This window comes from Camarhynchus parvulus, chromosome 4 (assembly GCF_901933205.1).
Source record: "Camarhynchus parvulus chromosome 4, STF_HiC, whole genome shotgun sequence".
In the NCBI taxonomy this organism is placed as follows: Eukaryota; Metazoa; Chordata; class Aves; order Passeriformes; family Thraupidae; genus Camarhynchus; species Camarhynchus parvulus.
In genome coordinates, this window is record NC_044574.1 from 28,731,918 (window position 1) to 28,759,844 (window position 27,927).

The 27,927-nt window shown below is 34.5% G+C and overlaps 1 protein-coding gene across 4 annotated transcripts in view; it reads right to left on the reverse strand.

The window, feature by feature from the left end:
* SGCZ (sarcoglycan zeta) overlaps positions 1-27,927 on the reverse strand; it is a 390,471-nt gene that overhangs the window by 75,334 nt on the left and 287,210 nt on the right. For all 4 annotated transcript variants that reach the window (XM_030947340.1, XM_030947339.1, XM_030947341.1 and 1 more), the window contains one exon: positions 25,962-26,063. In XM_030947340.1, coding sequence (XP_030803200.1) covers positions 25,962-26,063 — 102 coding nt within the window. The remainder of the gene's footprint in view (positions 1-25,961; positions 26,064-27,927) is intronic.

Consider the following 27,927-nt stretch of genomic DNA (forward strand, 5'->3'; position numbering starts at 1 on the left):
TCCACTTTATCCTAAGAGGCAGAGAAAAAAGTGCTGGTTTGTGTTTTCAGCTCTAAATTCTGAAGAAAGGTAATGAACAAAATTCTCATTAGTAAACCCCATTAACACATCTCATAGAATGATTCCTGTAAAGCAAAAAGTCTTTGGTTTAGAACTGTCAAAGTGTTTAAATATATGAAAACTATGTCAAAGTCCAAATGTACTCTAAAACTGTATATGTAACATATTTATAATAAATTTAAAAAGAAATTAAGAAACAGTGGACTTTTAAAAGAAAATCTTGAAGACCCTAAACACCTAACAATTTCTTTCTTCCCTGAATTTTGTCAGGCCTTCTAGGATGCTAGAGCTTTATGCACATTTAAAACCACTGTGACTTTAAATATTTTACCCTTAAACCCAGACCTGCAATTCAAATAAAATTAAGAAAATTTATCATAAGAACTTAGTTTATATTGAACTAAGATACTGTTCAGTCTACTAACTAACATTTTAATAAATATTAAAATTTATAAAATTCCTACTCTTAGTATTATAATTAAATCAGTATGTCTTCCTATTTGATTCTAAGTTGCAATGAAAATAATTTACTAGTTTGTCATATAATCAGGTTTAATTTTGCTAACTTCTTATTAGCACTAAAACAAGCAAACAAGTCTATCAGCTGATCTATATTTTTAGAGCTATTTTTACCAAGCTTCCTCAGACAAAATCTTGCCTGTGAGTAACAGACTTTAATAGAATATTTGGTGTAGGGAAGTGGCTTAGTGACTCCTTTTAACAAACATTACTGATGCAAATGACCAGTCATTCTTCAGAATTTGAAGGACACTGTATACTTAAAGAGATAATAAAAGTGCTATAGAGATAATAAAGAAGATTGGAAAAGTCCTCAGAAGTTTAAAGATAATTAAAACCAGATACTGAACATCTCTTTGCAATGCTTTCAGTGATGTAAGACTGAATTTTCAGATTCTTCCAGACCAAGAAAGAATAATGAAAGAAATAGTGGTTTACCTTCTCTCAGTATATAGTTTTGTTTTTTCCTTCTTGGCTAATGAAAAGCACCCATCCCATCACTCAAATGAACAGGCTTATGTAAACAGACAATAGCAAAAAATAGAATTTACATTGTTTATTAAGACAATTTAAAACCACAGCTCAACTAAGACAACTAAAACCATTGAACTGACAGAGGTAAGAGGGAAGTTCTGCAGTAGTGGATGGGGCTGACCAGCTAGGAGTAGGAAAGAGCAGAGACTTCTTAAACAACATTTTAGCATAGAGACATATTTCTCTGCCAAAGGACCTAATGTGCAACTGTGCTAGAGCCTTCCAATATTTATATAATTTCTATCCAAATGATTTATGGCCAAGTGAGAGAAACTACATCAGAACTTCTGCAGAATGTGACCATGCATTCATTGTCACATTCATTAAGAATTTAAACCAGAATTTAAACAGTAAGTATTTAAAGTTGAAGAGACAAACAAGAATTGATTTTAAAGATTCCAGTTTCCCTACATATAAAAATATACAACATTAATTATCCTGGTCATAATTCCTTGCTTCCATACAGGGTTGACATCTATAGTTATGTCCTTATAGACTCTAAAAAACCCAATTTTGTTTAAAAATAAATTTTAAATAATGAGTTAGAATGACTTATGTGCTAAATTGTAGCACATTCTTTACAAGACAAACTGTCCTATCAGTCAGCCCGGGTCCTCTGGGACTCTAACAGATTTGTAAATGCCCTTAACTGGTAACTGACTGTGTGACAATTCTTCTCCTAAATAGGATGCTTCTTTTGTTTTTACTTTATCCATTTTGCCATGGAATTATGTAGATGATTGGCACACTGAGTACAGGAGATTGCCAGCCAAAAAAGTGGAAAGTCATTTCAAGTCAAGTTTTGTCAGATATTCTCACTCTGCTGTTAAATATTCTTCCCTGTAAGAAAATTATGAAACATCTATTTGGAAGAACAGGTTTGCCATCATTGGCAAACTTAAAATCTTTTAAAGAGAATCCTAGCTAACTTACGCAGTATTTCAACGCAGTATTCCATTTTTTTTCCTTTGATCAGTCTTGCTCTTCCATTTGTCAATGCCATGGAGGTGGGGGAGGAAGGTTAAGTGCATTATTTCAAGAATACAAGAAAATATTATCTGATTAAATGTCAATCTAAAAAAAAAAAAGCTAATTTTAGATGCATTTGTGCTAACCTATAACCTTTATATAAGAAAATCTGTATTATTAAATTTTCATCCTCTGAAAATGCTATATTTATATTATATTTTAAATTTAGCAACCTTCAACCCAGTGTGGTAACTTATCAGCAAGTAATGGAAGATATTCATGTGTATATAGATGATATAATGGATAAATTAACTTGCACCAGGAGATCTTTGAATAAAATAATGACTGTATAATCATGTATGTTGAAAATTGTTTTGGTTCCTCTAATAATATGGCAAGAATTCTACATTACATACTCCAATATCAGCTTGATACCCTGAAAAACTTTTTTTTTTCCAGTTCTCTTGTTCAATAACTTCATTTCATTAAAAATCAAATTTGATCAAACACTTTTTAAATTTTTATTTCAGTCCACAAATCTTAAACCACCATGACTGAAGGAAAGCCCAGGGGCGAGATTAAGCTGTACAGGGACTCCCCAAGGTTCAGGAGCCTCATCATACCCTTGGCAGCCAGCCAGGCGAGGAGGGCCAGTGCTGTGAACAACCAAGGGAGATTTAAGTGTCTCCAGGGTATGCAGGCAACCAGGAGCACAGAAAACAGGAGTTAGGCAGACAGGGCTGTGGCACATCAGTAAGGGAGTGGCACAGCAGTTTGCCCTGTGCTCTTCAATGTTTTCATAAATTACCTGGACACAGGACTTGAATGGATTCTTAGTAAATTTGCAGACAATACAAAACTGGGAGGATTTGTTGACTCCCTTGAGGGCAAGGAGGCCCTGCAGAGAGACCTTGACAAATTAAAGGATTGGGCACTCGCCAACCATATGAAGTTCAACTTAGAACTGCGCCTGGGATGGGTAATCCTGGATGTATGTAATGGGGAATGGGAGGCTGGAGAGAAAAGCTGTGAAAACGGACTTGTTTATGTTGGATATCAGAAAAAAGTTCTTTACCCAGAGGGTGTTTGAGCACTGGAAAAGGCTCCCTAGGGAAGTGGTCACATCATCAAGCCTGACAGAGTTCAAGAAGTGTTTGGAAAATACTTTTGGGCCTGTGGTGTAAATCTTGGGGATGGTCCTGCACAGGGTCAGGAGTTGGACCTGATGATTCTTGTGGGTCCCTTCCAACTCAGCATATTATGTCATTCTGTGATTAATAGTGCTAACAATTATGAAATGCAATGCTTTCATCTACCTATAGTAATAAACACCCCAAAAAGTAGAACTATACATCAAATGGGGGAAAATCGCAACAGAATTAGTTTTACTTCATCACACTAGTATTAGCTAGTGGATTTTTTTCTAATCAATAAAATTACAAAAGCCATAATGAAACACAGTTGCATTTTCCAATTTCCTGAGTTTGAATTTCATCATTTTTTTTCCTGCACAGACATCAGCAAATAGACCTCTGTCAGCCAAAGGCTGTGAATGCTAGTCATCTATCAGTTTCTTTTTTGAGACTCTAGCATAAAACAGTATTTTAACAGTGTGCTCTCTCTAGGTCAGCACTTCTGAAGTGTCAAAGATCCTGAGGGAAAAGAAGAATTTTAGTTAGGGAAAAAATCTACCCTGAGTCAGCGTCTGTCTAGTTTATAGCGTGAAAAGCTCAGCCAAAATTTTTATAAGAGAATGTAAAAGACAAGGAAAAATGTAGCCATAACCTATATTATCATCCATAATTTTATGTCTCATAAGTTATACAAAAGGAATTATACCAATAGAAGAAGACTAGTTCAAATTTATATAAAGGGAAATGGAGATTTTCAAAATCTTTGATATTCCCATTGTGTCACAGGGACAGAGTTCTAGCTTCATTTTAGTATAAAATCAGGAAGGAGACATTCAGTTTCATTATCTTTATCTGGATATATTTCTATATACCAAATTGATAAAAAATATTGAGTATCCCTTCCAAAATCAGGAAGGCTGTATTTTCAAAATAGCATTTTGCCAACAAAATAGAAACAAATTTTCAAATATAAAATTCCTAGCAGTATAAATAAAAAGCAAACTAATAAAACACTCTTCCATATAATCATCTTCCATGTTGCTTTGATATGATGCTCCTTTTAAAGGCCCTAGCTAATTCCTCAACAGTCAGGGACAGAGTAACGGCTTTTAAACTTGCGTTCCTTTGGGAGTACACCTCCTTTTTATGTCATGTGCACACAATAAGGCAGGTGCTCTACCTGTCAGGCCTCCTAGCCCTGACTCCCTTTCCAAGGAATCATTAAAAGCAACCACTTCTTCCCTTGCTCAGGCAACTCGACTTCCTACTGCTGAAGGGCAAGGAGGGACAGATGCAATTTGTCTGACTTTCATGCCAGAGTGAAGTCAAGAACAGAGAAGACCAAAACCCAGGACCTAGGGACCAAGTCCCACAACACATTTGTCCATTGGCTTTTTCTCCTGACAAGCTGAACTGCAAGCTGAACTTGCACCACGTTTCAAGGACAGGTTCTCAAATTTGTTCTAGATTTCAGTGAAATTTTTTCCCAGTTTGACTCTAGAGGAAGCATATGATTTATACAACCTGGCACCTTTTCCACAAGGGCTTTAAAAATACCACATGTCAAATAATCTGTCCATTTTTAGAACCTTAATCTTTCCTTCATGAGGCTAAGCTACCAATTCCTATGAAGTAGACGGAAATCTTGCTAAAGAACTTCTATAGTAAAGTATTTCATGGTCTTGGAAGTCCCCTTTTACTTAGCCAAATATGATTTATTTTCTAAGATGATTTGCTCTATTTCATTCAGTTTTTAAAACAATGTTCAATACTCCCAGTTCAATATTAACACTTTAGAGTGTTACTTTCATTAAGGGTAAAGAAAGAAAAATTAATTCATGCACACAATGAAGTTCACAGCAAGAGAGTCAGAACAGAGTAGGAAATCTCAAATGCTAGCTATAACACAAATATATTTCCCAAGTTTTTGTCTTTTTTATTTTTACACAGAAGATTGAAATTTTTTTTATTTTCCCCATGCTTTATACCTTTCAGACACAATTTTCAGGTTTTTTCACTATCTGAGGTGCTACACTCAAAATAATCCACTCCAAGCATTGTCAGGTCGTAACACAGATTTTAGTAGATATTAATGCAAGAGGCTGAATCTAAGATTATTTTAAAAACAGATTTCTACATGAGAAGAGGACTAATATTTATCTGTTTGGTCAATTTACCTTCTTCTGTTCAACTGTCTTGCATGAACAGGTTCAGCCTTTCCTTTAACTTTCTAAGAAGATGCAATAAATACCACAGCCACCTTTTAAGGTTGAAATGTAATGTTCTTTTCCACAATGTATTGTATAATACATCTACCAGTTCTCTTTTATTATTAGAGACTCATTTGGAGTCATTCAATTGTACCACGCTACCAGTAATTCAGGATATCTGCAGGCTCTTCTAAAGCCCTGAGTGAGAGGAATGATTGAATTAGGAATAAACTTTCTTCAAGTGTTGCAGGAGAATTATAAACACAATGGAAATTTCACAGAATTTAAAAGTAAAATCAAGTTCTGCACAGTGTGATTAATTTTGAGGATCCCCTCCAGAAAATGTAAGTAATCAATTTCTTAGTGTTAATGACAATGGATTACAAAAGTTTAATTTAATTTTCAACTTTAGATCATTTGAATGACAAGTCTAGTCACAAGTGGTAGACTGCTAATAGCAAAAATGGTTTTTGAAAGTCTTTCATTCAGTTCTTTGACACAGATTAGATCACAATGTATTTTATTATCTGTAGAAGTGGAAGAAGAGATGCTGGCTTTGCTTTGCTGTGAGAGAATAAAGGCACACACATCAGTCAGTCCAGCTGACTTTGTGATGTAGATGCTTTATCAACCAAAGGTTCTTTTGTGCTCAAGTATTACACAGGAATTCTAGGAGGTGTAAATAGCTAATAACAGTTGTAGAAAGACAGGTGCTACAGTTGACATAAGCTTCTTTATGCTGCTTCAGATACAGTGACCTTGCATGTACGTCGGGTTCACCATGCCCTATTTCTGATGGTCTCTGCTTACTACAAAATGGCATTTCAGTATCTGTATGTGGCAATGATATAGCTGCACTGTCTATACTTTGCTGCCACCTAAAATGAGGAAATATTTTTTGATTGCAAAACTGCAATTACAAGACAGATGGTAAAATCTGAATCTTTCGAACTTTCCGAAACAAAGTAAAGCAAAACAGAAAAAATAGCAGTATTTTCTTTTCCACTTTGTCACAACAGGATCAAAGAACCACAACCCAGTGCTCTCACAAAGCTGGTGAGAAACCTGGTGAAATTTGTCTAGTTGAACTCTGTGCTGGATATCTGTGACTCTATCATACCCTAATTGATTTTTGGGAAGAGACGGAATTTACAATATAGATATGTGTTCTTTATAATTTATTGCCAGAAAACACTAAATTACCTTAAAATTCTTCATTCACTAGTTCAGAAAAGTGGCAGTACAATTTTTCATTTTATTACTGAGATAAAAAATCCCCATGTTTGTTTTAAATAATAATAAGTAAAAATCAGCAGGGAATCACTGTTTCACAGGTTGATTAGAGGGGAAGAAACCTAGATTCATAGTTGTTTGAAACAACAAGAGTTACAACTGCAACCAAATATTAACTCAGTCAATGACCAACACTTTAGCAAACTAACCCATGGCCATATTTTAGCTCATTTACAACTTCAGGCAACAATAGAGAGAGAATAAATACTTGTGTTTAAAACAGAGGAGTCTTGTATTATAAAAATGACAGGGTGAATAAGCCTATAGACACACATACATGGATTTAAGTGAAATCAAGAAAAATCCCAGAATTGGCAACTTCTACCACAGCCATTTAGGCAGCACCTATGCTGCCTTTAAGAGCCATTTGAACAAGGGCACATAAATGCATCCATGTATTCTGTCAATGTTTTGGGCTCTTTCCCATAGGCTTTACTATTCCCGTAGGAGTCACAGTGCATGGGACCCCCTTTGGAACCCTCTGAGGCAAGCTCTTCCTCCATTTGTCCACTGTGTGTGAAACATAATGGCCAAATATAAGGAGCTCTGCCTCACTCCTGGCTTACTGAAAATTGCTTACAATTGCTGGCATTTTGCTAAGTGTCAGGGCTTGCAGAAATGTCTCAGAATTATTAAAATCATTTTACTGAGTGATATAACAAAGAATTATATTTCCAACCAGTGTTCCTGAGCTGACACTGCTCCACCTGCTCTGTATGCCTACTTGTACATGGATTTCAAAAGGTTAAGACAAAATTGCATGGCAAAATGTATTTGTTCCAACTGCCATATTATAGTAGAAAAAATACTTTGGCAATATATAATTTCAAGCATTCATTCTTGAAACAAAACCAGCCTTTGTCACAAGGCTAGCTGTTCTTTAAAGTTACAAATTTTCGATGTGTGAAAACCCGAATTTCATCATTAGTCTGAGTTTTTTAGAAGAGTAACATGAGTTTATTTGTCAAACACAGAAAACAAAAGTAATTCTGAATGCTTCAAATGGCAGTGGGATTGGGACTAGTTGATATCTGTGGTCTCCCCCAACCCTTAATATTCTGTGATTCTATGAGATATGATTTATATATGTTTTCTCTTTCAAGAAACTCATTTAATTCTGTACTTGAATGAAACAATACATATGTTCCACATCTGTAACACAGGATTGCCTAATCTGAGAGTGAAAATTGACGTTTCTATATAGTGAAATATTATCAGAAACAACAGATTATGTAAAAATTTGATCTCTTTAGCAGCTGAAGAGTGCAAGCAGTTTTCTCTATGGCTGATCTGTTCAGAAATTTATTTAAAATGTTGTTTCCTGATTCTCCTGCCTCAGTTCTCTTCCCTTGAAAAAAGACCATAAACCCTCTAAGATAAATAAACTGTTACTTTCTGTGCACTACTGGGTATATTGAATACACATTGCCCGCTGTGTCACTTAATTTTTGAATGACTGAGCTTAAAAGTCATAACTGTCTGATATGACACAACCAATTCAAGGGGGTTTAATGCTCATGTATCTTGTATGTACCATAGTTTGAATGCCTCTTCAGGTTTTCTCTGAGTTATAACCACATAAACCGACATATGAAATCCTAATATGTAGTCCACTTCTTTTTTTTTTTTAATATGGTGTGAGACTGTTCCAGAGAGATTAAAAAACCCCAAATTTGAAAAATTTTCTCAAAAATTCAGTACCTGAAAAATCTTGTTCATTTTTAATCTGTGTTGTTCCTTTTTAAGAGGGATTATTAGGCTTTTTCTTGGTGCTCAAATCTCTAAAGTATAACTAGCTAAATGTAGTTTTATCCTTTTTTCTTAATTTATTATTTGCAAGATATCCTGTCATGCTCAGACCTTCCCAGAATATTTCTGGCATTTATGATATCCTTGCTGAATTGAATTTACTCTACAGGGTCCTGAAACCACAAGAACAGATTGCAGCTTCCTTTACTCTTTTCCTTGAAGAACATATTGCATTAATTTAAAATTGGTTTTAAATTAATTTATTCTGAGCACAATAAATGGTATTGTTGTAAACCTATGAAGTTCTGTAAAATCCGGAGAGTAAAATGAAATATTACATAGTGTAGTCTCTCTTCCTGCACGTCACAACAGCAGCATATCAAACCAAGAATATCCAGGACCAACAATGCACCTGTGAATCAAAAGCTACTAAGCAGGGAAAGCAATTTCTTCCAACAGTCTGAGTTCAATGCAATCTATGAAATTATTATCTCGCTGCTTTGACAAAAGACAAAAAAATTGAATTGCTATATACATGTATTTTCAAGTCAGAATAATTAATTAATCTATCTTTCATTACAATCTGGATCACAGAACCTTAAGTCAATAACTTCTGCAATGGTCTCTCTTCCACATCCCTCAGGCAAACCATGTTCTTTCCCAACTAATCAAAATTAATTTTATGTATCAAAATATCAATGCACTCCAAGATTTATAAAAGAACTAATTTCAAGTGTAGGAAAACAAAATATAGACAGAAGTGAAATACAGATTTCTTCATGAAAAACAATCTTAGTCACATAAGTTGCAACATGTAACATTCTTGTACATCTTCAAGGATTTGTAAATAAGTGAGAACTCAAAGTGGGAAACTTTGGTGAGAGAATCCACAGGTATTGAGTATGTCTACCATAAACAGCTTGATTCACAAATGAGAATTTTGCATTTAACAAGATTGCTCTATTCAGAGAAAGTGCATAAGTTCTTTGTGTTTACAGTTCAAATTAATTCTTGATATAACTTCAAGTTTCAATATACTAATTGCAGGTACCATATGAGCATAATTTTCAATGTCTTTTGGAAGAGAACTCACTTCCGGAAATTTAGGACTTAAAGTACCAAAGTACTGCAGAGACAAAAACCAATCAATATCCTTTCCTGGCTCAGGGAAGATACTTACAGGGAATATACTTATAAAGAGCTTTAAAAGTACATGCAGCAGATGATATCGCCTTAGCTAAGGCTATACTATATGTATTAACATTTAAAGAACTATCAAGCTCTAAGTATTACCATTATTATTAATTCATGAGGACAGGGCATACACTGATTTTTAATGCTAAGGCAGTTGCCTTCCCTGTCATTCTAGTCACTTGAATTGCACAAAAACATTCAATCTGTTAAATGACTCCATTTTTTTTTCAGCTTTGCCAAATTCTACAAGGACAAGGTCTGGTTGTTTTCCAAAGAAACCTGAATATCCTTTCAGAGAAACACATGGACAGATGGCCTTCTTCCCTGCTGATGTTACATTAGAAATGTGCTTGGAGGGATATTCTGTCAACATCCCTGAGTCATATTTTTACCTTATTTAGTTTGAAATATTACATAATGTGATAAAGTTCATTAATACACATTATATTACTGTGGTAAAGTTCATGAATACATGTTATATTACTGTTTTGGTGTAATTTTATTGATACAGAATGTTTTATGTTTTTCTTTTTGCAGGGAAAAAATAGCATGCAGCAATCTATCAAAATAGAAAACTTAGAGGATTGGTAGATTATAGACAATTCTTAGACTATTTTCTTCAGTTCAGTTCACTTAGAATACACAGATGGTGCTGAAAACATGCACTCTCAAAATGATTTCAGCAACTGCAAATTGATGAAGGATCAGGATTAGTCAGAATGGATTTATGAATAAGAAATGTCTGACCAAACTGACAACCTTTTACAATGAAATTACTAACTCAGTGGGTGGAGAAAGAGCAGTAGATGTTATCTTAAGGTTTTGACACAGGTATTATTTCAGTCACATTGGCCTGCATGCCAATAAATTATGCCTTCTGCTGAGAATAATAATGGGAAGAGACAATTTCTCAGATCCTACCTTCTCTTGTGGCTAAAGAACAATATGCATACCTGCATGAAAAATTGGATCATTTTCAAAAAACATGAAAAATTTCCAGTACTTAAAGTAATTCTAATGGTACTGGTCCATTCTCCACTCCACATTCCTCTAAAGGATGAGAGGAAAATAGACTAACTCATTTAATACTTCTTTATCTTTCAAATCAAGACCTGAAGCTACACCAGAAAGCAATATTAGTCAACTTCTACAATTTAAAAAAGGAAAAAAAATTTCAAAACTCTTTTTCACTGTACAGAATTTTTTCCTCAATCTTGCACCACGCATCCACTGCCAGGGAAGACTGTCAAAGTTCCAACACCATGTTATCATCATTTCTTAGCCAACAAAACTGGTTGGGAAAGTTCTTTTCATTTCTTGCCATGTTTTAAAAGCATGAGAACCAGATAGGACTTCCCCACTTATTCTGGAAATTCAAGGGGTGCCTGGAGTCCAATTAGTTATGTAATTGTTACATAAAACAAGACAAGTTTTTGAAATTGAATTTTTTTTTAATTAAAACCAGGAAAAAAAGCATCACTTTGGACCACAGTCCTCTTAAGTCACCCTGACCTAGATCAGAGACTTGAATATTCAACCTTATACAACTCTATGTATGTGATGAGGATCTCTTTCTCTCACTTTTGCACACATGCAGAAATAGATGCACAAGAGAATCAGAAATATTTAGATTAATTTTTGCAGAGGATAATGATTAATTCTCTTGGAGGATAGAGAAAAACCAAACCAAAACCAAACCAAACTTTTCATAGAGAGAGGAAGGAAAATCATAGGGTGCCTTGTCTCCAGAAAGTCAATGATAGCTTCAGTTCCTCTGAATATAGTACACTTTGCATACTTGTCTTTATGATCAAACTTTATTCACTTTTCCAAAGAAAAAAGCATTTCCTGTGAAAGTATCATAGGATGTGATGCTGTGTTCCTAATGCATTTTTGTAACAAATGTGATATTATGATGCCTTAAATGCATTTGCTGAGAGTCAGAGCTTACTTGCATTATTTTGGAAGGAAATATTTGAGACATGAATGATGAATTGAATCTTTCATAGCTTTCTATCTTACTTTGACAGAGCTACTGCTTACTTTCATATTTCTAGTGTTAGTGGTCCTGCTCACAAAACATCTCAAAGGATGAAGATATTTGCTAGAAATAATTCACAATAACACTGCTTATCATTCCCAATCAGGAGAAATATCATCATGAGTTTCATCTTTCAATGGGGACATTGTATTAGTAGCCTCATTAGTAAAACTGTTTAGCAAAGCAGTAAAATAATGCCAAGCTCTACTCTTTGCAGCTTCTGATTAGAAAACCCATTACATCTCATGAGCAATTTATAGCTCATCAGTCTCAAAACACAAAGGAAATAAATTATAAGGGAAGGATGAGCTTAGAATGATGCCTACAAGCCTGATCTTCAAAACAAAGTAATATTTGTAATAATAACAGAGGGCACTAAATACTAATGGATGATCTCAGTATGCTTGATATAGAATACTCCATGTAAATAAGAATCAGTAATACTTCTGTAATTTTTATTAACACTCCCATTGCCTGATGTTCTTATTTGCTTATGTTGTCTAACAGCACACACAATCATTCAAATTATGTAGGTGATGACCTTCTGTGAGGTAGGGATGTGCTGTTAGCCCAGTTTTGCAGACAAGAAATCAAGGAGCAGAAGCCATGTTGTCTGAAATGCTGGTGAGAGCTATGGACCTTTAGAAATAAATTCTGATCCTAGCTCTGCTTCTCCTAAGCTTTGTACTCCATCATCATACAGAAGACAAATGGCAAAAAGGTAATAAAACTAAATTCTAAGCATTCATGTGTTGACTGGAAACAGTGCCTTCTGGTCTCAAAAACAGTATGAAACATGAAGGCACTGGAGGGCCAGACATTCTCTGTAGATATCTTTTATCTTTAAAGGCTTATCTCAGTCTAAAAAAGGTTAATTTATTCACTGTTAGAGACTATTACCAAATTTACCCTTCTTTTTGTTAAAGTGGAAAACCAAAACATATAAAAAGTGAAGCAGATAGTTGTTCAGTTTTCCAGCTTTCTACAAGAATGATTTGGTTTTTTAATAACACATTTTTTATTTTGACAATATCACAACCAGTTTAGAATTGCATTTATTTTTGTAAAAAAAAAGAAAAGTAAAGAAGTAAAACATTGAATCACCAAAGATTATTCCAAAATACAGAAAGAAGACTGAATAAAGCTGGAGGCCTAATAAACATGTAAGTAGGCACATATAGCAAATTCTCACGACACTGTGATTCTAAGACATTACAGCGATTTGTAAAATAAATCTTTAGATACATTTCCTAAACGTACAGTAGATACTTGAAGATTCAAAAGTGACTTAATTATAAAAAAATAATTAAATCTTTTAGCAAGGAAAAGATGAAATACCAAGGTACTTGTGAAATTTTTGAAAACCCCCATGCAGATGCATGGGGAAATGTGGATTCTAATTCTATAAAGATTCCCTACCCGCTAAAACTTAGTTAAAATAGTTTCTTATTTGTATGGGAAAGCCCAATAGGTTCACAAGCAAGAAGACTAGATATTCAAGGTCTAATATAATTGAGACATTTAAGAAACTAATGAACTTCTAAAGGTCAAAAATTAAAAAGAAAGGAGTTTTGTTCATTCTCAGGACAATGATTTCTCAGTTACATTTCTGACTTAGAACTTTCAGCCTTTAGAAATTTCTCAGTTTTACTTTATTTGAATCTTAGGGTTCTATCCAAATTGTCTGTGAGAGAGTGCATTTTCCAGATCACAGCTGAAGACATTAATTAAGCCTTCTGCTTAAACCCCCAGGCAGGCTGACAAAAGAGCAGGGCCCCTGGCATCATTAAGGAAGGGAAGAAAAAGAAAGGGAAAAGGTTGATTAGCAGAAGTGAGAAATTGGTTATACATACAGCAGCGTGATCTAATTACAACAGACTTTTACAATGAAACTTGCAGTGCTGAGGACATAGAATTAGGAAATAGCAGAAAGAAATTCAGTTTGCATGCTGCAAGACAAATCAGGACATATACCAAAGCACAGTATTTGGAAAGGATTAGGACAGGCATTACAGAAGTGCTCTTTTGATGAAAACTAAAATGCTAAATATTATGATATGGATCAGAAAAGATTCTGTTTTAAAGAGCTAGACTCTCATTTGAAAGGGATTACAAGATTGAATTCTGAGGGACTATGCCCAGCAATTGGAAAGTAAGTCCTTCACCTGCAATTTGTCTTCAAGAACAAATGTTAAACTGGTCTATTAAATAAAACCTGAATGAGTAATTAAAATATTGAGGGGTTTTAAATTTTGAAATTATTATTAAATTACTATTCAAAAACTATAAAAAATCTGCAGAACATTGAAATAACCATCAAAATGTTTATGGGCTCTTTTACAGGGAAACACTCCTAGTCTTAATATTTTTAATTATTTGATCCAAGAGTAGTTTGTTTTAAGGGATAAGTAATTCAACAACAAAATCTTGTATGTGAAGTGGAAATTGACCCAAACATGCAATTAAATGTGTCTCATAAATTCCCACTGAAATTACACATGGAAAATCTCAGATGGTGTGAAGCAAGTGTCTCTACGTACCTCATAAAGGATTTCATTACTGTGTTAATGTTTCATTACTGAACTCTTTTGCCAGGGCCGAGATGTCATTTCAGCCTGAGGCACGTATTAGATTCTAGTATCCACAGTTATGGTTTAAATTACGTTTATTTACTCTACTTGCTTGTGTTCCAAGACTGATCTTGGTTTATTCAATGGAAGGGAATTAAGCAGGAAGGTTATATTATGCTGGTTGCATCTGTAACTCCTTTTACACTATGCAGCACGCCCTGTAATCTCAGTTCAGCTGTAGTGAACACCAGATATCTGTAGTCTGTGTGTGTGCTTAACTGGTTCATATGTAGGAACTGAGATACCTGGTGGATAAAGGGGTAATTAGTGCCCACCTGTTTCTCATTGCACTAAGACTGTGTTAATTACATAGTTCCTGAACTGGGAACTGGGTGGAGAGATTAAATAATAGGGATGTACATAGACACTATCTTCTGAATGCCAAACTCTAGGTCAAAATGAGATTTATGCCTGTTATTCTTAAAAAAATACACATGTGCAACATATTTCTTTATAGAGTGCCTCATAAATACTGATTGATACTACTGGAATCACACATAAAGCATCTGTGCCATGCTCATCAGATGCTTCTTCCAATATTTTGATTGGCAATTACATCTAATTGCTGAAATCCACAGATAAAAACTCAGACCAATAAAAACCTGCAAACCTTAGAAAGATACAGAATAGCCCTAAATACAGAAATCCTAAGACCAATTCTATTTTTAGTTAAAAGCAGTTTTTAATGTTCTTCTGACTCCAAAGAAAAATTGATAAATGCTTTAAAATGCAAAGACGAAATATGGAGTTAAGAAAAAATGTGGTCTTCAGCTGGGAGAATATAACCCTGACTTCTTGCATACACTACCAATGTTTCAGCTAATAATTTCTGTGGTTTTTGTGTGACAACTTTAGAACCATCTCAAGACACTGCTTCTCATCTAATAGGAGAAAAAATTTGAGGAACTAAAAATCAAAGAATCATCAAATGGTTTCTGTCAGAAAGGACCTTAAAGATCATCTGTTTTCCAACTCCCCTGGGCAGGTTGTTCAAAGCCCCATCCAACCTGGCCCTGAACACTTCCAGGGCTGGGGCATCTACAACTTCTCTGGCCAAGTATTCAACCACCACCATCTATAAAAGACAGAGAGAGACAACTGCATTCTTCCATTGACTGCTTTCAGGTAATCCTAACACCTTATCTGAACAGTATGAGAGTCCCATCAACTATTATGCTAATGTATAATTTTTCTCAGTTTCAGAATAACAAAATTTTGTTGTCCTTATTCATGGTGAACAAACGGTGAAGTTATGCCAAAATTAGTATATTATTCAATATGATCCACACTGTTTCAAAAAAACCCTGCATCCTAGTAGAGAATATTTTACAAAAGAAGCAGTACCTGCATCTTAAAAGAGCATTGAGTAGTATCCCTGATCTAAATATTCATAGTAATATTTTTTATTATAATATTTTTAAAACTAATTTGCTGCTTGTAGAATGTAAAGTAGTTTCTCCTGAAAAAGCCAAGCTGCTTCCTGCATTTTCTGCAGCAGTGTTTTGGCTCAGCTTGTCAGGAGACTTAACGGACATTCTAAAATATCTGTACTTTATCAAAATATCAACACAAGTATGGAGCACTTTTCTTCTGGGATTTTGTACTACACTCACAGGCCAAAGATTTATATGAAGATTCCAATCTGGTGGGTGCCAGTGGAGAAACTCAGAGGCAAAAGTAACCTTTGTCCAAATCTTGTGATTTATATGCTGATCTAGTGAGAGGGGAAAAAAATCTAGCCATTCTACATTCTTACTTCAATTTTCCTTTCTATTAAGAAAATTCTTTCATGTAAATCACCACTGGAGTGCCAAGTTTAGTATCACACAGATTTCACTTTGACTAATCACATTTACGTATAACTTTATATATTTAAAAATAATTTCTGCTTCAGACCAAAAGAATATTCAGAGTCAACCTTCAGCCAACTACTGCAATTTCCACTTACACTTGCAAAGAGTTCAGCAAGAGTATGTAGCTGTTGTAGAATTATGCATGACAGATTGCCACTCTAAATTAACAAATTTTGTGAACTATAGTAACTTCCTTTGCAGAACAACTGATTTAAATTCAGCAAAAGATACAAATGAGCCTCTGGCTGAAGCCCAAGAGCCAACTTTACAGTAAATCCCCAGCTGTTATTGTACAATCATACTGCTGAAGCCATAATTACCAATTCCTGTACAGGATGCTAACTTGTTCAGCTGCTTCCATTACAAGATTTCTACTTATGAGTTTTTTTGTCCTAATCTCACCCACGGATTTCACCATCTATAGTTTGAAGTTCTTGGTAGTGTTTATTTCCTACTGAATTTCTAACAAAAAATATCTTTCCCTTACTTTGTGTCTATGAGATAGAAATAATACACCACACAGCAATGAACTGGTTTGCTGTTTTAAGGCTTTCCTTCTTGAATGTGAGGTCTTTGCATAATTTGGAGATTTAGCCTTGAAAATCCCACACACTTAGTTACTACCTTAAAATATTTTTTGAAATTTAATTCTAAGGCTTTTAAAAAATATCAATTTCAGTGAATTAGAAGAGTAATTAAAACTGAGTTTTAAAACTTAACTTTGTATAACTTGTTAAAGATGAGAAGTTAGGTAATGTTTTTATTTGAAATTTTAACCTACCATAATAGCTTGAGACTAAAGGAAGTGACTCATCATACACTTGGTAATGAAAAGAATATAAATTGTTTGGTTTTCTGCAATTATTTCCTGAGGATGCTCTTCAAGTCAACAAGGCTTTTAACTAATGTTAACATTACTTATCACTCTTGGATGGAGGCCAGTGTCAAAACACTCTCCTTGTTATGGTATAATCAATGCTTCCATTTCATTTCCTCAAATAATAAATTTCCAGCTGCCTTGCAATAACAGTGTTAGCAAAGATTCAAGAATGCAATCCATAAGATGATGAAATGTGGTACTTATTTTGCATCTAAGAAGGAGAATGATTGTTCTACATGCCTGTTTTTAAGGAGGAATTGAATTAACCATATCTTGAATATCTATAAGCAAAAATAAAAGTAACGTATTTCTTACACTGCCTAAAAAGGGAAAGAGAAAAATTATATTTTTTTATTCTAAAATGTTTTCATAAATTTTAATATTTCATTAAAAGAAGTGCTTGTAGCACTTCTTGCATCTCTTTACCTTCTTTACCTTATTTTAACTTAATTCTTCCCCCAGTACAGGTAATGCTGTGGCCATATTGCTACCTGAAACTGATGGAAGTTCGGCAGCCTCCTGAGAAATTAATCTGCCAGTATAAAAACCCATGAAGTTTTAGTCACTGAGGGAGGGATTTCAGAACTATATAAAAGATATGGAAGTTTATGTCACAACACCAGATGGACAGGGAACTCCTTCAGGGAACAGTAAAAAAAACTCAAAAATCACTTTGTAAAGACAGTTTCAAAGCAGAAAATTTCATTGTTGGACACAAGTTGTTTCTGAAACTAGAGGTTATAACATGACACATTTATTATGACAAAACCAAAATGCCTGCTTGCTATCTAGGATAAAAAGTCCAGCTCTTAAGACTGACCAAGCAGGTCAATATATATGTCTTCATACAAAAAATATTGCTTATTATGAAGCAGTAAAATTCAACTTAGTTCTTTCTGAAAGGAAGAAAATGTGAAGCTAATTTCAAATGGGAGAGGGACAATATTTTAAATGAAATCATTATATTTGCTTGTAGTGGCTGTCAGAAGCTGTGGAGGAGAAGCAGATTTTCCCCTTTTAGAGAGCAATGGTGTCCTAATAAGACACTGTCATGATAATTATTCCATAATTTATATTTTGAATTTCACTTCAGCTAGTTGAGATGAGATTCATTTTTTTTTCATCACAAACTTTGAAATATTCATTAATTTTCTCTATTGTGATGGCAGACACAATATTGTGTGCGGTGTCCCAAAATGTAGAAGTTAGAAGGCAATTTTCTTTCTTTGCTAAGGGACTCCTATTCTTCCGCATAGAGGATAGAAATATTGAGAACACTAATAGAAAAAAAACCCCAAAACCTCCACCCAACAACCCTGGTTCTAACACAATACAGATCTGACAAATTATATAAATAGGTAGGAGAATTATTTTTTCTAAACTGCCTCATGAAACTCTGGGAGTAAGCTTCTATGGCTTTGTCACAGATGCCATCAAAACTAAAATTGCTTTAGAACTTCTCACCTCTGATCTGTAACAAGCAGTGTTTAGGTTTGGGGAATTTGGAAAATTTTATTGATATTTATTTTTGTAGATTATTAATAACTTGACTATTTTATATGATTTCACAACAAATGTTTTTAAAGAGAGAAGTATCATGCAAGACAAAAAGCATTCTGAAAGCAAAACAGACAAAATAAAAGAAGATTGTTACAATTCTGTTTTATTTCAAGATTAAAAAAATATCTCTATATAATGGGTAAAATTAATTTTATTATTTAACTTGTATTTCTGGAATTTACAAATTCAAACTTTAGGATGCAACATTTGTTTCAGAATAAATATCCTGAGAATCTGTCTTATATTCATTTTGAAAGTGTTATCTTTGAAGTTTTGATTTGATCATTACCCTCAATACTCTTGAAATTCATCTGATGTTAAACAGGAAAAACAAAGAGTGTTATTACTAATGAGTTGGGAATAATTAAAATTTTGAACAGTTAAAACTCCAATGCTTTCATTATTTTTCTTGTTCTCTTTTGCGTCTAAAAATTACTTGTTTGGACACTGGTCCTCCGAGTTATATCTCATATGCAATCTTGCCAAGATTGCACTGTGATTGTCCAGGTCATTAATGAATGACCCCAGTACTGTCCCCAGTACTGACCCCATGACTACACCACTGGCCTCCAGTGGTCACAGCCCTTGGAACCCAGCAGTTTAACCAGTTCTCAGGCCACCTCACTGCTCTTTTAGACTGTTTATCATCAATCAAGAATATGTGATGGCAGACTAAAGGCAAGATTAAAAATAACAATTGTCCTCATCCACCAAGGATGACACTTTGTTGTAGAAGACAGCTTGGGCAGGCATGATTTCCTGTTCAGAAATCCATTCTGACAACTTCCAACATCATTAGACTTATAATTTTATTACATGAATATTCGTAACTTTCAATACACTGAGTGGATGTGAAGTATCTCCTTCTAACTTAAGACACTCACATTTACAATGTTTTTTGTGAATATATATCTTTTGTCTACCAAAGGCCTAAGAGTGAGGATATTACACTTGGGAGAAATACGTTTAAACTATCTCAGCAGCCCTCAGGTCAGGACTAAAAAACTAACAGTATTTTTGGGAGATAAAACTACATTAATGTATTTCATTTCTGCTGAATGTCTTCTGTGGATATTTTTCTGCCACAATGACTCATATTTTTGCCTTTTGGTTTTACCTGTGCATCCATAGTCCTAAGGTTCATACAGAGGAGCAAAACTAAGGTGTTCCTCAAGGTTATAAAATGTCATGCAAAGGATAAATGTTCTCCAAAACAAATATAAGCAAATTCATACGGAAAAAAGACGAAGAAAGACAGAGATTCTTCCTCTTTTCAAGTCACTTGCAAGTAATCTGCTTTTACTTTATTGTGTTGGATCAGATTTTCTATGGAAATATTAATACTGTTTTAAACACATAGTATTTCTTTATGTGCTTAGCTTGTGTAAACTGCAACTAAACTATTTCAAAGTTGTTCAGGAAACAAAGGTCATTCCTCAGCGTAAGATGCCCATAAAGTTAAAACAGCTCAATCTAACTACACTCTACCTGAGAATTAGATACAAAATATTATGGACATCAGACTGAGATGTCATATAGTTTCATTGAAATTTTCCCCAGCAGTACACAGATGTATTATATGAAGGAAGTATTTGGAAAACTGAAAATGTAATTGAGGCTAAAAACAACAACAACCAACCCCCAGAGAAACAGTTCCAACTTCAATAACTTTCCCACATCCATCTGAAGAAGGGCTCCCAAATAAAATTCAGTTCCTTAGGCTGGTATAAAATTGGGCGGATATAGGCCTCTCATTACTTGATTCATGAACTATAATCAACCAAAAAAAAAGGCTTGGGTAATATTAACTCAGATTTTGGTGTAAAAAGTAGAAATCCTCCTTGACTGAGCAACAAGTCTCACCAATAATAACAGAACTAGAGGCTGACATGGAAAAGCAAAATTCAAAAGATAAAGTTGTTCAACTGAATGATGCCCAGACAGATTCTATTGAAGTATAACAAATCAAGAACAAAATCATGAATCATGGAAGTTCTTATCAGCTGTCAGCAAAGACCAAGCACAGCCAACTCAATTTCAGAGTGGTAGTCCCTCCAGAGACCACCAACAAATATAGGAGTGACTTGTCCTTTGGCAAAGCTTGTGATGAAGAAAACCTTGTATCTCTTTCATATCAATAAAAGTGACACTATTGGAATGACATGGTGTTGAGAGCCAAAATAACTTAAGGAATCCTTTATGACTGTCCTAGTTCTCAAAACCAGGACAATGCCATAATAGTGACTTTATCTTTAGTGACAGGTGAGTGATCCCAAAGGGCAAGGCCTGAAGAGCAGGTATCAGAAAAATTAACTGGGAAGCATTTCAAGTTTTATCTGAGTGGATTGTGACATGTAGCTACAGAAATAAATATTGCATTTCATCCTAAAGAACTAAAGAATCAACTAAAGAACATCAGCTAAAGAATCTGCAATAACCGCGGCAGATTCTTTGGGTACCTTTGTGGGTTTTTTTTTGATATTACAAAAAAATGTGCAATGACATCTCCTAAATGGAGTTTCTCTGATACCTATATACCTCAGTAGGGTTACGACTGCATGATTCTTGAACTAGTTTTGACTGCATGGCAGAAGGGTATCTCAAAGAGCAGAAAAAAGGGTTGATATAGCAAATCTGGCCTTGAAATTGTGGGAGAACATCTCTGAGTGGAATGTGGGGGAATATGCTCCTTCTACCCAACCCTGAAATCAACAAAACCCCCATCCTGCCAGGCCCTTACAAGAGAGTATGAGCATCTTGAAAGGAAGGAAGACTTTAGAAACTACAGCCCAGTCAGTCTCACATCACTTCCTAGCAAGATTATGTGGGAGACGCCCCTAAAAATTATTACAATGTAGATATGAAAAAAAGTCAGTTGGGACAAAATAAGCATAGGATTAGTAAAGGAAAGGAGTACCAACTTGTGGTCTTGCAAAAAGAGAAGCCTGTCTCAATGCACAAGAGTGTATGTTCTTCCTCAACTTCTTAAGGGTTTTTGATGTGATCTCCTAGGCTGCATCCTTATGACTCAATCAGAGAGAGAAGCTCAACAAAGACATTGTCTCAGAAAAAGAATCTGAGGTTATCACAAAGGCACCTAAGGCCCAAACATAAACCTAAATATATGCAATGATTTGGCTGAAATTAGCAAAAGTAATTCTATTTTGATGACGATATACACTCAGAGAAACAGTGATGAAAGAAACATATTTTAGATTAGCTTTTGCCAAGATTGACCCAGGTATGGAAATAAAACAATGTCAAATAAAGCTCTCTAAATACTTACAAGGATATTCAGTCTCTTGAGTAAAAATCTGGAGGAAAAAATACCTGAAAGAAATACTGCTTTGAACCCCACCTACAATTTCTTAATTCATTCAGAATCACATATTTTGAAACTCAAGATAAACACAAAGTTTTCAGTTTCTCATGTTCAGAAATTCATATATATTCATTATTTCTTGTTTTCTTGAAATTTCCTCAAAGACTTGGAAATTCTGTGCTCTCTAAGGATATCTCACACTCATTGTGGCAGGAAAACACACACTAATTTCAGAGAACACATTTTTAACCTTATTAATTGTGAAAAAAACCCCTGAAGTAATCCCTCCTACTTTAAGGAACAATGGGTTACTTCCTTTATGGAATGGAAACAATTTCACAAGGAGAAAACTGGATTTTTTTTCAGCCCTTAAGAACTGTATGTGCAAATTGAAAAGATTAATAAACCCAGGAATGCATTCTCAAGAAAACACCACAAACACCATATAACTTTTATTGTTATATGACAAGCTAATAAGACTGTACCTTGATTGTTTCCACTCTGAAGTGCAGTAGTATGGATGCAGTAGCATGGTAATAAAAACATTTAATTCAGAAGAACTGAAATACTGAAATAATTCAAGATTGTGCATTGTGTGATATTTGATTTCATACATCTCATTAAAGATACACTATAAAGAATAAAGTTTGCATCATAATGATGCAAATGATATAAATGTGAGAACTATAACATGGTCTGGATGAAACTTGCTGGTTTCAGGTGAGCAATTTGATCAGAACTATACAGTTAGACCATTCATAGCCAAAATGTTATTCTCTGTAAGATTCATTACACAGACTACACATGCCCTGGTTTTGGGGATATAAAGATGTCAATTCAGGATCAAATGAGACCTTATCTGCTCAGGGTGTGAGGCATCATTTTAAATTCTGACATGCAGAGAAGCCATTTGATGAAAATATAGAAATTTCTTTGGGTAAACATAGAATTAGGGGTAGGAACCCATAGTTCGGCAGACACCACTAACTGTGTATGGTAAAAGGGCAAAACAAGAGGAGCAAGGCCAGGGAAACAGCACACTTTGAGTAGCCTTCTCAATTACACAACTTCTACACAAGAGAAAATATTCATTTTAGTCAAGACCTGGCTTTTTCATTACTACCTTTGGAAAGAAAATTTTATACTGTCAGAAGTAATTGTCACTAGAAGTTTTGTTTTTAAGAATTCACATACATTTGTTTTCCAACTAACTTAAATCTAAGTATTTTAGCACTTCCTTTGAATATTCAGGGTTTCAATGAAGCAATCACAAGATAAAAGGCAGTATTTCAACCTATATACAAAGTTCAATACCATTCTCTAGATAAAAGCAGCTTAAGATCTGCACTTAACACTGAATAAATGATCTTATTTGGGCATCTGGCTATGCAGCAGGCAAGTGGCCATCAGTAAGCATATGTGAGCTTTACACTAGCAAATCTAGCCATTCTCACACTTAAATTGCAGCAGCACAGAGCTCAGCTCCGCCTACCTACTCAACAGACTGCTGGGCACTCTTATCAGCAGTAATTCACTATCAGAGGTGAATGCTGCCCTCTCAATGAACATTTTTATCACTTTCAGGTTGAGCTTACTAAAAGATAGCACCAGCAAATGTGCAAGAATTCCAGTAATGCCTCCTAGCCATAGCACAGCACACCGCTGCTGCATCTCACTCTGCCCTGAGCTGCAGTGGGAGAACAGTGAAGGCCTGGCCTCCTGAGAGCTCCTGAGAGCCTCCATGGAGCTTCCTCAGAGGCCATTCCACAAACCATGCTCTGCAGTGCAGAAGAAATATACCTGTCCTGCAAAGTTACTGCTAAATAAGTCATCAGGGAATTAATCAAACAATGTCACTTTAATGGAAGTGTTCTTTTATTGGGGAATGAGTGTAGGCTTAAAGAACTAACTCTCCTTCTAGAAACAGCAATAAGTTGTTGATTTCACAGAATATTTTAACTCCAGCATACATCAAACTTAAATCGTTATTACTTAAATGGAAAAGGCAGACAAAAGCATTCCTGTCTGTATTACCCAAAGTAAACATTAATAGCTGGTGAGTGAGCAGGATGGTTGCTCAGAATATGCTGTCAATACTGGCTAGGTCACTACTGACTCTGATGAGATCCCAGAAAACCTAGCTTACTTTTAGATTTCAACAGCACTACGGTCACTTTTTTATGTACCAAAACAGCTCACGTCACACGCAGATGCCATACAGCTGTAGAAATACTCTGCAGATACATAACAAAACTCTACTGCTAAGCTGGATACAGCTCCAGAGGTTTCCTTCATCATTTCCTTGTGGTATTTCTATTTGCATACAGAAGTTACTGAACTTCAGCACAACTACTGACCAAGTTGGAAGAAGACTGGAAAGTGAATCTAGTTCAAAATTTCTGCAAGATGAGAATAAAGCCTGTGTTAATACCACTTTTTTATCTAGGTGACAAGTGCCTTAAAGTTAATACAGATAAGTAGACCGAGAACTCCAAAAATATTTTACTTGAATTATTTTTTTCCAGTTAATGATCAACTCTATTTTCTGCTGGCTTGAGAATATTTACTGACAAGTGTCGTTTTTTTCATGAGCTTCACTGGACTATTGGGATCTTATGTTAGGCATCTGGTAGATTCTGCATCCCCTCTTTTACAATAACCATGCATTAAATATGCATAAAATGCATTTTTTTCTGAGATTTGTTAGCAGTGAAATGAAATTAGGACCCTACTCAAGTCTCATTATTATCACTTGAAACAAAAGTTTCCATCCTCTCTTTAAAAGAACCAATGTTCTGCAGTATGAAACACTGGGCAAGAAAATATTCCAAATCATCATTACTCTCGTGTACGGTAACAGGACATGGAACAATAATACATCCTGTCCACTCACAGAAAAGAAATTATAAAAATGCACACATCATAAGTAATGTTCTGCAGCCTTGAATGAAAAGTATGCTCTCTGCAAGGTTACTCAAATATTATAAAAGTTTTCTTTACCTAGGACAATATTGCTGCTCTATCAAATATTGCAAGATCTTCGCTTTAGAGAACAAGAGGATAAAGAGACTACCTCAAGGATTTATTAACACAAGAGCGAACTAATTAAGAGAAATGGGAAATTTTCATCTCATTTATGAATGTACTCAAGACTTATATACATAGAAGACAGATTTCAACAGACAAAATTTTCCACAAAGGAATTTAGGGTCAACATACTTGTGATTCCCGTCAAGTGTTTCAATATGCACAATAAAATTCTTTTCAGATGACTGACTGAAAGCCAACATAATATTCTACTCAGATCATAGGTAATCACTCTCGTGGTAAAAAGATGATTTTTCCAGCATTTCAATATTTTTAAAATTCATTGACAATGTTAATATAAACAACATAACTGAATAAAACCAAAGGATTTAAAATGACCTACATTGAATTGCATAGTACAAAACTTCTTGCTTTTCTTTTTTTCTCTGTAATAATCTGATGATATATGATAATTTCATTTAAGCATTTAAAAGGGTTTGCTTTGAAAAATTAAATCCTAGAGACATTACACAGTATAGCAGGATTTCCTCTACCTAATGAGCAAAATAAACCCAAACAAAAATTTAAAAAATAATGAAAAATAAGAAGTCATGATAGCTAGTGATAAAAAGAAAAAAAAAACATTCCTTATTTCACTGCATTTTGAACTTTTCACCACTCTTGCTTTCCTGGACTTTACATCAACTGAGAGTCAAATGCTCCATTCCCATTTCTGAGGTCATTTGAAGTATAAAATATATATGCTTTGAATCTCCTTTCTTTAGGATAAAACATTTCTTTTAAGAAGCAAGTAAGATTTCAGAAAAAAAAATGAGATAAGGAAGCCTTCACTGTTAAGATACTCTCAAAGCAAACCTCTACTGATTGCTAATCTAGGAGGTGTAAGAATTAAACTTTGTAGTTTGTGACTGAAGAGATCAGTTTATATTAGCTGCAAATTAAGAAATAAAGATGAAAAATACCTACCTTTCGGGAATGGATTTCTTTCACATATAGTGGAAGTAGAAATTCAGATATTCCTTCAAGTCGTATTCCTTTTTTAGTGACTCTCAAATTTCCCATTCCATCCTACAATCAATAATATATATATATTCACTTTAGGAAATAACCTTATCCAGAACAACCTAAAAAGAAGACAGTAGTTGGCTTAATCCCTAAAAATAATGAGTGCTCTCCCACTGTCCCCAGCTCTACTCATGATCTTGGGCAGCAGGTAGATGGCCACATTTGTAGTCAGAGCTTCACCTAGGGCTGAAGTATTTGACCGTGCAACCTGATGGTGATCTGCACACTTTCTTTCTTGGATGAACCTAGCGCCAGGGTAAAACTGTGGATCATCATTATTCTGCGAATAGGGTGAAAATATTACAATTGCTGAATTTAATTTTAAAATTGCTCAATAAAAATATTTAATTTTCTCCATGTAACATTTTTTTATGTTTAAAGCAATTTATAGCTGGAATCCAGTGCTTTTGCTTTTCCTGGTGATTAAAATACATAGGAAAATATCATGTAGGAAGAAAGAAAATAATTTTTAGTGGTTGCTCATCACTACTAAGAGCATGTTGCTGATGAACAACTTCAAAAGTGCTAATTTTGATTGTTTGTGTTTATTTATCAGAATAGAAATAGGAAAGGTGCCATTGTAAAAGTGGATGAAACAAGTAAACCACAAAATTCAAGGTCCAATAAAATATAAGCACAGGAAAGTGGCATAATAAAACTTCAGCTGCACTCTTACAGGAAAAAAAACCAATTAAACATGCTTTATACTCAAGAGACAAAATTATTTTGCACAACAATAGAAAGTAAAGATTTTTTATCCTGAGAATCTTGTTACTATGTTCCTGATAGAAGAGTAATTCTTCACCGTACAGCCAGTGGAGTTTAACTTGATCCACTTAAGTGCAAAATAAGCACATTTAATCTAACCACTAATTATGTATCTCAAAGCCATTGTTGACTCTAGTCTACTGGAACAATGAGAACTTGCACTTTCGTTCTGCTGGCTGAAGTGTGAGGCAAGTAACCTCTGCCTACTGGGTAAACAGCTGGGTAACAGTCCTCCACTACTACAGCTGAATTCTCAAATAATGCCTCTTAAGAAAGTGGTGATATATGTTAAAGTATTTATCTTAAGACAAGAAATGTTCATACAAATATTTTCAAATTTCAGGTTTTTGGGGGTTTTCTAACAAAAAGTGGAAAAGGAAACAGTGATACCTGTTTTTGAAAAGGAAATAAAGAAATTAGAGCTTGTCATGGAATGTGCAACCTGCATTAACAAAAATTAAATCTCTATTTGATCAATCCTATAGTAATAGAATATAAAATTTTAATAGTAAAGGATAACCTGGGAAAATACAACAAGCATGCTGTAGTTTTCACCAGTGAATAAATACTCAACAAGAATTAGGGTTTTTTTTTTTTTGATTTATTGATTTGGATATAAACGTGTTTTCTAAATGAAAAGGCAAATTCAGTATTTCATTTTACCTGATTCTGTGGAATGTTTCTAAATGACATACATAAATTACATTTACAAGAAAAATAGGGAAGGAAGGAAAAGGAGGAAGTAAAAAACAAAAAATACACAAAAATGTAAAATTCAAGCTTTCAGAAAACTAGAAATGCTGATATTAAAGTTACCTAAGAAGCTTCCATCTGCTCTATCTTGCAAGTATGTTTAGGATAAAATTATATATATATATATATGTGATTTACCCTCCTGAATCTCAGCTTATTCCATACAGAATTGGCACAAACTTCAATCAGCAGCTACTCACTATTTTGCTTTCACATTATTATTGTCTTTGCTCCTTATTTATTGTACTCTGTTAAAACTTTGCTGTGAAGACAGTACTGTCAGTATTCTTCTAGACTTCTGTTCACATAAGTGTTTATTACTGAAGTAATATCATTCCTCACAACT